The 14,109-nt window shown below is 37.5% G+C and overlaps 2 protein-coding genes across 3 annotated transcripts; both read left to right on the top strand.

The window, feature by feature from the left end:
* The first annotated feature begins 749 nt into the window (after positions 1 to 749).
* On the top strand, positions 750 to 6,551 carry slc26a1 (solute carrier family 26 member 1). 2 transcript variants are annotated; one of them, XM_056731137.1, is made up of 3 exons: positions 750 to 877; positions 3,681 to 4,325; positions 4,407 to 6,551. In XM_056731137.1, the coding sequence occupies exons 2-3, from the start codon at positions 3,708 to 3,710 to the stop codon at positions 5,922 to 5,924; spliced, it is 2,136 nt and encodes a 711-aa protein (XP_056587115.1). In that variant the 5' UTR covers positions 750 to 877; positions 3,681 to 3,707; the 3' UTR covers positions 5,925 to 6,551. The 2 variants fall into 2 exon arrangements, with proteins under 2 accessions (XP_056587115.1, XP_056587114.1); XM_056731136.1 differs by lacking the exon at positions 750 to 877 and adding an exon at positions 2,138 to 2,253.
* A 761-nt stretch (positions 6,552 to 7,312) lies between these two features.
* On the top strand, positions 7,313 to 13,987 carry zgc:86764 (uncharacterized protein LOC797431 homolog). Its single transcript, XM_056731140.1, has 14 exons — positions 7,313 to 7,449; positions 7,891 to 8,023; positions 8,112 to 8,234; positions 8,361 to 8,594; positions 10,114 to 10,284; positions 10,389 to 10,538; positions 10,643 to 10,793; positions 11,110 to 11,246; positions 11,349 to 11,444; positions 11,554 to 11,700; positions 11,829 to 11,924; positions 12,008 to 12,124; positions 13,270 to 13,368; positions 13,553 to 13,987. Exons 1-14 carry the CDS (start codon positions 7,433 to 7,435, stop codon positions 13,616 to 13,618), a joined length of 1,737 nt encoding a protein of 578 aa, XP_056587118.1. The 5' UTR covers positions 7,313 to 7,432; the 3' UTR covers positions 13,619 to 13,987.
* The last annotated feature ends 122 nt before the right edge of the window (positions 13,988 to 14,109 follow it).

Genomic DNA, 14,109 nt, shown 5'->3' with positions numbered 1-14,109 from the left:
AAAATGGTAAAAAAATTAACTGCACGTGTCCTGTTACTGATTTAGTAAAACAAAAAAAGCGAACAATTAAGATAAATCACTCTGCTATTTGATTTTATAAATGTGAATAATATAAAATATTATTAACAGTTTGTTTTCTACATTTTTGCTGTCAAATCATAGGACACATGGTACCATTTATAATGCCCATATAATGTATGATTTTTTATTCTTCACATTTTAGATAAACCTCAACATCAAAACCATGAAATAACACAAATGTAGGCTAACAATTTGGGAATATGTTGTGACTAAAGTAAATTCAAAATAAATCAAAATAAATCTTAAAGTAATCACCCTTTGTCCTGAGTTTATAAAACTGACCTCTTGGCATTATAAGTCTCATCCCTTATATTTTCTTTACAAAAATAAGGATATTTTATAGCAAACATCATAAGATTTGAAACAAATTTATGATCATGTAGGTCGATTTGGATAAACGTATCTGATACATGTAAACAATCAAGAAAAACAGTTCATTCAAGTGACCCAAATCTTTAGAACAGTAGAAGCAGGTTGCAAGTCCTCACTGTGGTTGATATTCACTTGTCTTTTGCTGGATTCATCTATTCTATATGCACATTCAGAAATTCTGAACTCTGTCAGTGGGTGGCAATGTTTCCATGGTGATCAGCTCAGCCGCCAGTAGCCCCTCCTCCCTCTCTCCACTCTCTCTTCCTCTTTATCTTTCTCGGTCTATGATTGGTTACCGAGGGTTAAGCAGCATCTACACCCACAATCCTTTGCCCTTTCAGCCAAGCTAACCAGCTCACCGGGAAATTCAGCAGTGAAGGCATGGCAAATGTATCCTCCATTCTCATCCGCTTCTATGCCAAGGGTGAGTTTCTATTTCAGTCACAATATATTCTTCCTCAGTACCATAATGGGGAAGGTCTTAGAGTGTGCTTACATGCAACATTTACATATTAGTACAATAGCACTAGCACATAGGAAATGTAGAAAAGGAAGAAGGCAGTATACTACTGTCACTAGTTTTTATGTTTTATAGTTGCATTTAAAGATGTAGTTAACAACCACCTGACCATTTACTATAACACCAATTCTGCTCTATTGTACTAAACTTTGCATCATGTATCGTAAATACTGTTGGCTCAGTTGACATATTTGACATGCTGTTCTTCATTTGAACAAAAGCACACGCTTAATGAATAAATTTGAAAGTAATCACGCATTATCTAAACTGAAATTCCTGTACTCTTGGCAGAATGCTTCACATATATTTACATAGTAAATAACATAGTCAAGAATCACATATAAAGGTTTGTCTCTTTCATTTATTTACATGACATGTAACAGACTCATTTAATACAGAGTGATCAAAGATCTCTAACTATACAGCACGCCAAATAACATATTGCTGGACTAAATTAAGCGGAAAGGGCAACATTATTCCAAAATACATAGGCTTTATTGTATAGCAGATGAGAAGAAAGACTCACAGTTCTTAGACTGTTCATAGAAACTGACTGACTGTCTGAACTGACCTTTGTAACACATCATATTATTGACATACAGTAACAGCAGTCATTAATAAAACAATAAACAAACAAATGGAGCAACTATGCAGTATCAACTTCCACTTCCGCAAGCATAAGCTATGCGTAAAATTCAATAGTACAATTCCCCTATTCTGTCTGAACTCAATGGGATAATGTTCCACATCAAACCCTTAAAATCAGACACTCATCACAAGATCACAAGAGATCTATATTTAAAACCAGAAGATTTATAACAAAAGCTTGAATTCTTTGACTAAGTCATGCAGAAATGTGCATGTCAATCAGATTGTATACACCATTTCACAGAAGATTACAGATTACTTTGATTTTGTTATTTTCATGATTTTCTTAGAACGCTTTTGTGTCTGGGCAGAATTGTTTTCCGTTGTTAGATAAGAACCAGTAAAAGATTGACTTAATGTGCCGTTATTACCACAATGCCTGTTGCTCAATGCAGAAGTACGAAGTTTAACCCAGAAGAGACACAAAACTAACACCTTCTCTTTCCTCAGCCAATGAGAACACTGGGGGGAGTGGGTTAGGGGAGGAGGGACTCCCACAAGGTTTTTTATAGTAAGACATGTAATTGTAACATAGTTTTTTGGTTGTGCTGGTGGCAGGTGTGGTAGAAAGAGGCTACTGCATAAATATAAGCAACTTTAAACGTCTTGTGAAAGAAAGACCTTTTATTCAGGTGAGTGATGGACATCATTTTTCTGGTTAACTTGAGCATCTACAATCTGCAGAGAAAAACTATCTGCTAACAAAAACAAAAAATATGTATGAGATATCATGGAAAATTGTCTGAAACATTTATGAGGCACAATAAGAAAGGCAGTTAGCGGTTAAATAGCATGTGCTGAGTTTGCTTTGGCTTCGGTTTGATTCCAAATTCTTTCATTGTCAAGAAGTAAAGGCACGTGACAATATGATTAAATGGGACTGACTCAGAAAGAGAGGTTTACTTTTCCCTGCTGAGTGATTTTGTCCTGGTAACCGATTAGTCCATTTACCATTTTCTTGGGAACTAAATTATTTTTGTCCCTTATCTATGATAAAGCACTGATGCTACAGCTGAGCCAAAAACATCTCTTTCTAACTGTGATTTTGAAAGAATGTGTTGGTGATTTTTTTACTTATTATACTGACATGTTATCTTATGAGACTCTAAATGGTTAACTAAGTAATTAAAAGGACTTCAGTGGGTTAATAAATGTCTTCTGAAGAGAGAAAATGATTAATATTTTGTGAATGTTTAGCATATAATAAATAAATAAATAAGCTAAAATGATTTATCGGTTTCACACACACACCACTCAAAGATGTTTTAAAAGACATTCATTTTGGCATGCGGATGGGTAAACTAATGGTGAGTGATTTTACCAAAAAAATGTGTAGTTGCATACATACACTTTTTAAAATAAAAGTAAACGGGTTAAAACTATGAGCAGCCCAATTGTAACTGTGGGAATTGTGTTATATACCTATGTTATATTTTAGCATCTTTAAAGTTGCTACTTTTTTAGTAAAATTTGCAAAACTTTTCTCTTGGCATCTTCTCAGCTTCTTGACATCTCAAGTTTTTAAAGAGTATTAAAAGGAGTTTGTTTTCTAATGAGAGAAATTGACATGTTGGCACCATTATATTTATGTCTACAAAAGTAAAATATATTTCAAAAAAGTATCCACCTTGAGATGAAAAGATTTTTTTATCTTTTAAGTTTTTATCGGTACTGTTTATAAAATGTAGTGAATTAAGTCTATAACAGTATTGACTGATGAATCAATACGTTACCTGGGACCAAGCTTTTGATTCAGAGTTTCACTCCGTCAATCATGCGGAGATAAGAGAAATGTGATTTCTATTCTGATGTCTTGTAAAATGCCCTTTAAGCATATCTAACTCTACGATGAGTGTATCACCCTTGATAATTGTGTTAACTTGTCACACTGATAATTGACTAGAGGAACCAACACTGTGTTTCATTCACACTTGCTTAAAGAGCTGTGATTGATCAATTTCTCCCATTTAACAGTCACCATGCCCTCTGTACGACATCACTTCATGATCAAAGATTTCTTTATCAGCGTTCATGAGCTCTAACCTTTTCCCTATTTCAGGAGCTCTCCTAAAAGCCCCAGCAGCACATGGGCCCTTCATCAGCGGAGGCCATGGATGTCCTGACGTCTACGACTTTTGGCCCCTTGAAGCGTAAAGTACGACGGACCAAGAAACCTACAGAGATTATTAAAACCAAGCTTCAGCAAAACCTCTCCTGCTCAGCATCCAAAGTGAAGAACATTCTAACAGGTCTCTTCCCTGTTGTACAATGGCTTCCAAAATACAAGGTAAAGGATTACATATGGGGAGATATGATGTCTGGACTGATAGTCGGCATCATATTGATCCCACAAGCCATAGCATATTGCCTGCTGGCTGGCTTGGATCCAATCTACGGCTTGTATACGTCCTTTTTTTCAAACATCATATACTTTTTCATGGGGACATCGAGACATGTTTCTGTGGGTATCTTCAGTCTCATGAGTCTGATGATTGGACAAGTTGTGGATCGAGAGGTCTACCTAGCAGGCTTTGATTTAAGCGAAGACATTAAGCAAAATGCATTTGATGGGTTAAATGGAACCGGGGAAATCAACACAACAGTAGTCAACTTGAAGATGTTGGGATTGAATATGGAATGTGGAAAGGAATGTTATGCCATCAGCATCGCTACAGCTGTAACCTTCCTTGTTGGAGTCTATCAGGTACATATTTCAAATTCATCAATCATCAAAACAACACAATGAAGGTCTATGCACATTAAAATATTGTGTGTTTTTCTTCAGGTGCTGATGGCTGTGTTTAGACTGGGCTTTGTTTCAGTTTATCTCTCCGCCCCTATGCTTGACGGCTTCGCCACTGGTGCGTCATGCACTATCCTCACTGTCCAGGCTAAGTACTTGCTTGGCCTCAAGATCCCTCGCCACCAAGGATATGGCACGGTTGTGATCACCTGGATCAACATCTTCAAAAACATTCACAACACAAACTTTTGCGATTTGATAACAAGTGCCATTTGTATCATAGTATTAGTTGCAGGAAAGGAGCTCCAGGATCGATACAAAGACCGTTTGAAGATCCCGCTGCCTACTGAACTGGTAGTTGTGGGACTTGCAACTATAGTGTCCCACTTTGCAGATCTAAACGGGCAATACAGCTCCAGTATCTCAGGTGCCATTCCAACTGGTTTCATCCCACCGAAGGTGCCTAGCTTTGAACTGATGCCCAGGGTAGCATGGGATGCCATTCCGCTTGCGGTCATCAGTTTTGCATTTACGGTTTCCCTGTCTGAGATGTTCGCCAAAAAGAACGGTTACACAGTTAGGCCCAACCAAGAGATGATAGCAATCGGGTTCTGCAACATCATTCCGTCTTTTTTCCACTCTTTTACTACAAGTGCAGCTCTTGCTAAGACAATGGTGAAAGACTCAACAGGTTGCCAGACCCAGATCTCGAGTCTTGTGAGTGCCTTAGTGGTTCTACTGGTTCTTCTCTTTTTTGCACCCTTTTTCTACGCCCTGCAGAAATGTGTATTGGCCTGCATCATCATTGTCAGCTTGCGGGGTGCCCTGCATAAATTTAGAGACGTCCCTAAACAATGGCGAGAAAGCAAGATCGAAGCAATCGTGTGGATGGTGACCATGTTATCGTCCGCTCTTATTAGCGTGGAGCTTGGATTGCTGATCGGGGTGGTCTTTTCTTTGATTTGTGTAGTGGTTCAGACTCAAAATCCTAAAGTTGCATTGCTGGGACAAATTGAACAAACCAATGACTATGAAAATATGGGGGAGTACGAGAATCTTTCACCTGTACCAAAAGTGAAGATCTTTCGTTTTCAGGCACCACTGTTTTATGCTAACAAAGACATCTTTCTGAAGTCATTGTATAAAGCAGTTGGTCTCGATCCGTTCAGTGAAATGACCCGTAGACGAAAACTGGAGAAAAAAGCTAGAGAAAAGGCACTCAAGAAGGGTGACGGAGTGGATCAAACAAAGGGAGACATCAGTATAAATTTGATTTCAAAAGAGTTGGATTTTCATACTATCGTCTGGGACTGCTCTTCCATTTCATTCATAGACACAACAGGAGTGAGCACCCTTAAAATGGCATTAAAGGACTATAATAATATCGGTGTTAATGTAATTCTGGCTTGTTGCAACACATCAGTCATAGATTCTTTAGCGAAAAGTTCGTTTTTTGGGCCTGCTGATCAAGACATGGCAAGACTGTCATTCCATACCGTCCACAGTTCTTTTTTTTTTTTCACTGGTACGGCACAACCAGTTAATGACTCACCTGTATAATGTGTCCACAAAATCTTCTCCCTATTTTCTGTAAAAACATTACAAAAGTTACCTTCCTGGAAAATGCCCACATGTGAAACAGGTTTATGATATCATTGTTAAATAACCCTTTAAAAATCCCTTTGAGACAAAGCTGAAGTGTAGGTTTTCTGTTTCTGAACACACTCAGGGTTGTTTTTATAGATACTATGTAGTATTTCCAAATACTTAATGCATTATGAATGCATTATGAGGCCTTTTGTGTAAACTTTTGTGTATTGTTTTTTAAATATTTTACAAAAAAGAAAAAAGACATGGCAAAGTCATATCTGTAATGTCAAGCATCATTATTTACAACTGTTTGAAAAGTTTACATGATGTGACGGACTGTGAAATATCTGTGATTCTGACGCACAACTTTCTATGAATTATAAAAAAACATCAGTGGCATTTTACAAACACTGTGTGGTGAATATGTTATTGTATTTTATCAAAAATATGTACAAAAATGGCAACAAATATTACAATCTACAACACCCAATAAATAAGCTGTGATTTCTTTGTTATACGTTTTTTAAATATCATGTCTGTTTAATGGTCTTGAGAAAATAAAAGACGAATTCCTCCAAGAAATTCCAATAAATTGTTTATTATTGACCGTGTCAAGTAAACAGACTTTGTAAAATCCTACTTTTTAACGTTTCATACACTTGAAACATATTACACTGCTTAGAAACGTCCAATATAAGGAGTAAATATCATATAATATATGACCCTGGACAACAAAACGTATGGGTCTTATGGGTCAATTTTTCGAAATTAAGATTTTATATAATCTAAAATCTGAATAAATAAGATTTCTATTGATGTATGAGCTGTAAGGATATGACAATATCTGGCTGAGATACAACCGTATAATACTCAGGAATCTGAGAGTGCAAAAAAATCGAAATATTGCGAAAATGGCCTTTGAAGTTGTTAGTCAGAGGCACTGTGGCAGGCCATCCACTCACAAAAATAAAGTTTTGATATATTTAAGGTAGGAAATTTACAAAATATCTTCCTGGAACATGATCTTTACTTAATATCCTAATGATTTTTGGCATAAAAGAAAAATCTATAATTTTGACCCACACAATGTATCATTGTCTATTACTAAAAAATCAAAATCCGAGTGTTAGTCCTTTCTGCTCATTTAGCAACAAATAATATCACACTATTGTTCTAAAAAACATAACAGCCTTTAATTGAGAAAAAACAACTATTATTCACAAATCAACAAAGAGTTGCAGCGTAATCCTTAATGGGATAAGAAATATATAATTCCTCGCCAGACCGCCTGGTGACGCTGAAAGCGTAAAGCTTCACGAGCCATTTTTAGGCTGCAGCACGCGAAGAAGAGAAGAAGACGTCAGCAGAGATTCAAATTTTACCGCTCGTCAGAAGAATAGCGAGACGAGTGTCATTTCATTTATACTTAAGATATTATTGAGTTTTTCGACGGATTGGCGTGTTAATATATTACAGAGATGTCTTGCCGGCGAAGGTAAGTGTAAGAAGTAATTATAGAGCATATGTGCTTAATGTACAGCGAAAGATCATTATAAATTTTGGCTGTGTCTTCGATAGTGCGCTGCCTACCGTTACGTTACCTAAACAACAATGTTAAACGTTTGTTTCAGAATTCGTTTTTTAGCCTATGAATTTGCAACACATTTGGATCTCATAAATTATGAAACAGACAAAACAAAACAAATGCGCTCACTTATATATTGAACGTTTAAATACGGCGAAATCTATCTCGAATCGTTTTAAACATCCTATTCCCCCATGAAATTGTCTTGTCTTTCTATTTATTTTGTTTATACGTCATATGTACAAGTAATTATACCCAAAATGTTGATAACCACACAGCCTTTAAGATGTCATACGGTTTCTCGGCATCTGGTGAATCTCATATGTTTGTGTCTTGTGTTTGTGTGATCAGTGAGGCTCTGGCATCCTCTCTTGTTACGGAGATCAATATTGCAATGGCCAAGCTAGTGGACATATGGGACAGCATTGGCATCATGGAAGAACAGAGGGTGGAGCGAATGCAAACTGTGAAAAAGCATATAGATGTAAGTTGCCTTTGTTAAGATTGCACTCTACCATCTCCTTCATCAGGCGATCTTGCACCTTCATCTGCAATGACCTATTCTCTCCCAGGGTCTGTTGCATTCTATGATCATGGAAGAAGAGGCTTTAAGGCATCGCATCAAAACTGATATCTTTACATCTCAGAAACAGCTAGATACTTTGTGTTTGGAGCTGGCTTTGGAACCATACAAAGTAGGTGTTGCAAAGCACGGTCACACGTAAACCCCTCACTTCTTGACTGTCTTAACTTTGTCAAAAGTATTTACCAATTACGGACGAGCCACTTTCTTCGATATCTTATAATGCAATCTTTCATAGCTGGAGGAAGGCCTTACAGTTCTGCAGCTGGAAAAGAACCTGCGCTGTCATGTTGAGTCTCTCCAGAAAGAGAAGGATGACCGGGTGAGAGAGCTGAACGATCTGAGTAAGCAGGACGAGGAGTTGTGCGTTACTCTGTGTGCCACACCCTACTACATCCCGACAGGAAGTGTGCCCTCTCGAAGCCAGCTCCAGGAACTACAGGAGCACGTCGAGAAACTCAACAAGGAGAAGGTAGGTGTCGCCTCGAACCACTGATCCCAACCAGGTTTTTTTCTGGATGCTTGTCGTATGCAGTGGTGGACGAAGTACACAAACCATGTACTTGAGTAAAAGTAGAGATACCCAAGGAAAAATATTACTCAAGTAAAAGTAGAAGTGCTGCCTTTAAACTTTTACTTGAGTAAAAGTACAAAAGTATTTGCCTTCAAATGTACTTAAGTATCCAAGTACTATTATTTTGATTAAATAAAATAATAAAATATATTTTATGTGCTTTTCTTTTAACATGTCATAGGTATATACAGAGTATATTATTTTCAGCATAGGCTTAGTTAGATCAGTCTTTGGAGGCTTTTGAAAATAACAATACCTGTTAATAAGGAGAACTCCACTCCACCAGTCAACTGTTTTAGCATCATACATGCACCAATGCAACATTTTCTTATAATATAATCATTGTGTTCCTAACTTGCAATAATTACTTTAATTAGCTCATTGTTTCCTTCTTTAAATTATTACACGATGTAAGCTATAACAGCATGGTTTGTATTATCTTAAAGACAGTCACCTCTCATAACAGATCACACAAAATATTTATGTAGACAAATTCAAGCTGCTTTGAAACTATATGTATTGTGAAAAACGCTTATACAAATAAATGTGAATTGAATCGGTGCAGCCTAGTCAAAATATAATTAATTTAAATTCCAACATAAAATGTTCAATTCGATTGATTCCCATTTCACAATATCAGAGCACTCAGCTTGAAAAGTTTCAAATTCAAATATGAAATAAGCTGAAACAGCTTAGTTTACTTGGCTGACGACGTGTACAATGTTCATGGTAGCGTAACAGTCTATATTTGTTCTGCAAGCTACTGTTAGATTTATATCTCTTTATTTTAAATGAGTGAAATTAAAATGGCTTACCTCTATGTGTTCCCTTATTGGAAGGAGAATTCTTGTATGAAGAAATTGTACAGGACCGAGGCAGGCAGAGAAGGCACTTAAAAATGAAAGACTCGTTCTTCTTTTCAACGATTTTTCAAAAAAATCGCGTAAATAAGTCCATGGGTTTTGTGGCAAGTTCGATTCTTCAGTTTCTTTCATGATTTCACTAAAGATATTGCCAGTCGAAATGTTATGTTGTTGCAGACAGTTGCACTGAATCTGATGTGTTTAATCGTATTTTCGCGCTAAGTAGATAACGTGACCAAGGCGACAACAGGGCAAAACAAAACAAATTCAAAATAAAGCGCGCGATGAACTGTGATTGGTGGCTCGTTTTACCAGTTAAGTTTTTACTGACTTATAAATAAAAAGGAACGACTGATTTTGAAAATGTAGTAGAGTAAAAAGTAAGATATTTGACTTTGAAATGTAGTGGAGTTAAAGTAAAAGTCTCCCAAAATTGAAGTACTTGAGTAAAGTACAGATACACAAAAAAACTACTTAAGTACAGTAACGAATTACATTTACTTCGTTACTGTCCACCACTGGTCGTATGTGACCTTGGCTGTCTTTGTTTGTAGGAGGGCAGGGTGAAGGTGTTCTCTGGCCTCAGAGAGGACATCAAGTGTCTGATGGATGAGATGGGACATGAACCCGAGAGCAGCCTGGAAAGAGATTCTATCTGTCCCGACGCTGACATCTTCCTGCTCACGCATGACAACATCAAAGCCCTCAAGCTGCTGCTTAGCCAGGTGTTACACTTTCAAACGCTTATCTTTTTAAGAGCAAAAGCATATTTGTTAAAAAAAATTGTGCCTTGTGCATCCAGAATTTAATAAATATTTATTCCCCACAGCTTGAAATGAAAAAGGAATCCTTGATTTCAGCAAAAGACAAACTCAAGGAGCGAGCTACGAGCCTGTGGAATCGCCTGAGTTGTCCAGAGCCTGAAGGCGAGGCATTCCGAGTGGCTGCGATGAGCACTCTCTCCGATGATATCAGACGGGTGAGAGAGCCTTTTACGGCTAACCCACAGGATATCCCATCAGAGGATCGGAACCTTTACAGATCTCAACATTCTTTCTTAATGGAGTGTATTTCCTTTCGCAGTGGCGTGGAATTGTGGAACATCTTGAGGAAATGCAGATGGCTCAGCTGGAGGGGGTGATCGATAAGGTCAGACAGGAGCTTGTGATTCTGTGGGACAAATGCATGTTAGGCCCAGAACAGAGAGAGCCGTTCAGCATTCACTTTTGTGATGGTACGTTTTATTTGCTTTCAGGACGATTAACATTTTTCATAATGTACATGTTCAATAATTCAGTTAATTTAAATAAAATCTGTACATTTATGCATTAGGCAGACAAAGAAATATGTATTCAAAGAAATACATGATGCCCTCTAGTGGTTGAAATATGCCTGTGACATTACAAATGACATCCCAATCTGTCCTGACAACTCGAAATATTAAGTAATTATTATATGATTATCATAATGAATTTGTGTAACATAATATTTGGAGGAAAATCCTCAGTGTTTTAAACGTTAACTGCATTGTGGTTTCTGCTGTTATATAGATCATTACACTGAGGAGCTGCTGGCTGTTCACGATGAAGAGCTGCTGAGAATGAAGGCTGTCTATGAGACCGCACAGCCAATACTGGAGGACTTGGAGAAATGGAAGAGGAACTGGGCTCTTTTTCAGGAATTTGAGGTTCGCACAGCTATCTCTGACCCCAAGATTATACTTAAGCATGCGTGACGTATATTCTAGCATTTAGCAAACATGTGTAAATGTCTTTGTTTGTGTTGCTAGAGGAAGGCTGCCGATCCAGCTCGATTCAGCAACAGAGGAGGATCTTTGCTCAGAGAGAGTAAAGACAGAGCCAAAGTGCAGAAACTGCTTCCAAAGGTCTTTTAGTTCAACCAAAACTAAATGCTGCGATTATTTACTCTTGTACCATCCACAATTAATTTATCTGATTGTCTATTATTAATCGTGCCTATGTGTACGCGTACAGCTGGAGGAGGAGTTGAGAGGACATGTGGACGATTGGGAAAACAATACGAGCTCACCCTTCCTAGTGTATGGGCAAAGAGTCATGGATTTCATCTCCAGCCAATGGGAAGAGCATCGCCAACAGAAAGACAAGGAAAAGAACGAACGGGTGAATTTAACTTCATTGATGTTTTCGAGATATGAGGTTTTGTTTTTAACCAAAGTGACTTGCTGGACATATGGGATTTACATCCTTGCATCAAACTGGAGTTAACTGTGATGGTTGACCTCTTGCAGATGACGAAGAAAGCTGAAACCTCGCAGTTCAAAACGCCGACGAAAAGACCTCTAGGAATGACGTCCGCCGCCAGCACCCCCAAAAAAGTTAAAAAGGTACTGATGACATTGTATTTAAAGCAAGCTATGAACAAATCCAAAACCCCCTTTTAATTGTGTAATTACATGTCATCTGTCAGGCACCCAGTCAGCTGGCCCCTCGCTCCGCAGCAGCCAGCGCTATCAGTAGTACCAGCAGCACCAGCAGTTCATCCACATTTCTGTGTGTGCCAGGAAGGCCTCCACTCTCTACCAAGGTAAAAACCCTGACCCGGAACAACCAAAATTAGTTTTAAACAGATCAATACACAACAGCTGTGTCCCAATTCAGGTCCAGGGTTCTTTGAAGGCTGCATTTTAAGACCGATTGCGTCACAGCAGCACCACTGAAGGTTGGTAAGGATGTCCCGATTCAAAGTTTGCTTCAAAGGAAGCCCCAAAATGCGATCTTATTCCAGCAGGTTTTTAAGGATAGAACGAATGTATCCTTCATAGCTGAGGCTATCCCGAGATTCATTACGCGACTGTAACTGCAAAAATAATCATTCAAAACATAAGTTAAATAAAAGTATGTATGTATTTCACAAAAACAGTCCATTTCAGTGTTTTAATATTATATATGATGTTGTTAATTAACATTATTGATGGATTATTGCGTTTTAAATTTCTTATTTTGGTTAATTTAATACACTGTTGGGCTGTTTAAATCTACATAAACGTGTCGTATTCTTTAAAATAGAAAATCATTTTTCAAGTCAGAAACATCTCTGCTGTCCCCACACAACACGAGCAGCTGACACAATTCAGAAATCCTCTGCAAGGCAATACCGTCTCATTTCAGTTCAATTCTTGGACTTTTGAGGTTGCATGCTTTGAAGAACAAGTGCTCGTTTTTAAGTCTGTGACCTTAGAAGGTTGCAGCCCCTGAATTGGGACACACCTAACGTGTGTTTTCAGAAGTTCCTTTTTCTACCACTAGATGACACTGTTGCATAGGAAGAAAAACCTTAGGAGAGCTTTGCAATAGAGATGGTCTCATGCCCTGAACTTTATTAGTGTAATCTAGGGGTTTATTGATGACAAATGCATTATAAAGTTGCTGAAATCACACTCCTAAAAAAACTGACCAAACCACTAATCTATAATAAACATGAACAAAATTGAAATCTATCTGCAAGTTGCTTTATGATTATAAGTTTTCGGTTTGCTTTAAGCCAATACTGGGATTGAATCTAAATCATGCTTTATTTGATATTTGATCAATCTTTGGCTCTACACCAAGTTTGGACATGACAGTGGCGAATCATCAGTGGTCTTAAATTGGTAGTATTGATTTCTGGGTCTTTTCATTTTTATAAATCAGCCGGTTAATGTCTTGTAAAAACCTTTTTTCTTCCAACAGAGGAACAAGACTGCCGAGAGCAGCGCTGGGCCACGTACACCCCTGCAGGAGTTCAACAGTGACAAGAAGCCTGTGGCAATGAGCTACTCTGACTTTACCGTAAGCCAGTCACTTAGCACCGGATATATGAACTATAATGGAGCATCAGTGCTTAAACGGATGTTCATTTGTGACCACTAATTCACATGAAAGACAAGATTATATGCATTTTAAAATATACTTATTGATGCACTCTGTTGTTTATTCTTAATAATTCGAACACTGTTACTTTCTTCAATTATAGAGCGAGCTCTCCAGGAAGGCCAGCTATGATGCTTTTCTCAATTCTACTGTCAGAGACATGCTCTGATCTGACAACTCCTTGACTTTTATGTATTTATTTCACTTTTTTACTATAATGGAGCTTGGTCAAATGAAGCTTAGGTCAAAAATAACCATGTCAGGGTTAACACGGCAGAGTATGTGTTAACCTTCTCTCAGGTGTTTCTCTTTTCTACGTATGAGCTGTGCAGTTCTTTTTCAAATACATTTTTCCTCAAGGTCTTTGCTAGACGTTTTAGTTTATTTTAGTTTGGTCTGTCATCGTTTACTTGCATTATGTATATATTATAAAAGGTCCATTCTTTGCATTTCTTTGTACATACAGCACTTTTAATAAAAAGCTTCATTATACATTTCCAATTTGACACATTTGTTAATAAAGGTGGATACATTTTTACACCCTGATCTTTTCCTTCATTTTCACACAGGGTATAAATTCTATACATGTTTATGTTACTTTTGTTCCATGATGGGACTCGTACACAAATAAAAATCTTCATACAGCTTTTCATACAAGGA

Source organism: Triplophysa dalaica, chromosome 19 (genome assembly GCF_015846415.1).
Source record: "Triplophysa dalaica isolate WHDGS20190420 chromosome 19, ASM1584641v1, whole genome shotgun sequence".
NCBI lineage: Eukaryota > Metazoa > Chordata > Actinopteri > Cypriniformes > Nemacheilidae > Triplophysa > Triplophysa dalaica.
Note: the sequence above shows the minus strand (reverse complement) of the source record. Positions and strands in the feature narration are given on the sequence as shown.

Excerpts from the sequence above, each read along its gene's own strand:
- slc26a1 (XM_056731137.1), top strand. The coding sequence starts at position 3,708 with ATGGGCCCTTCATCAGCGGAGGCCATGGATGTCCTGACGTCTACGACT. Across the intron at positions 4,326-4,406 it reads TCCTTGTTGGAGTCTATCAG|GTGCTGATGGCTGTGTTTAG; the intron begins GTACATATTTCA and ends GTTTTTCTTCAG.
- zgc:86764 (XM_056731140.1), top strand. Across the intron at positions 8,595-10,113 it reads AGAAACTCAACAAGGAGAAG|GAGGGCAGGGTGAAGGTGTT; the intron begins GTAGGTGTCGCC and ends CTTTGTTTGTAG. Across the intron at positions 10,539-10,642 it reads TCTCCGATGATATCAGACGG|TGGCGTGGAATTGTGGAACA; the intron begins GTGAGAGAGCCT and ends TTCCTTTCGCAG.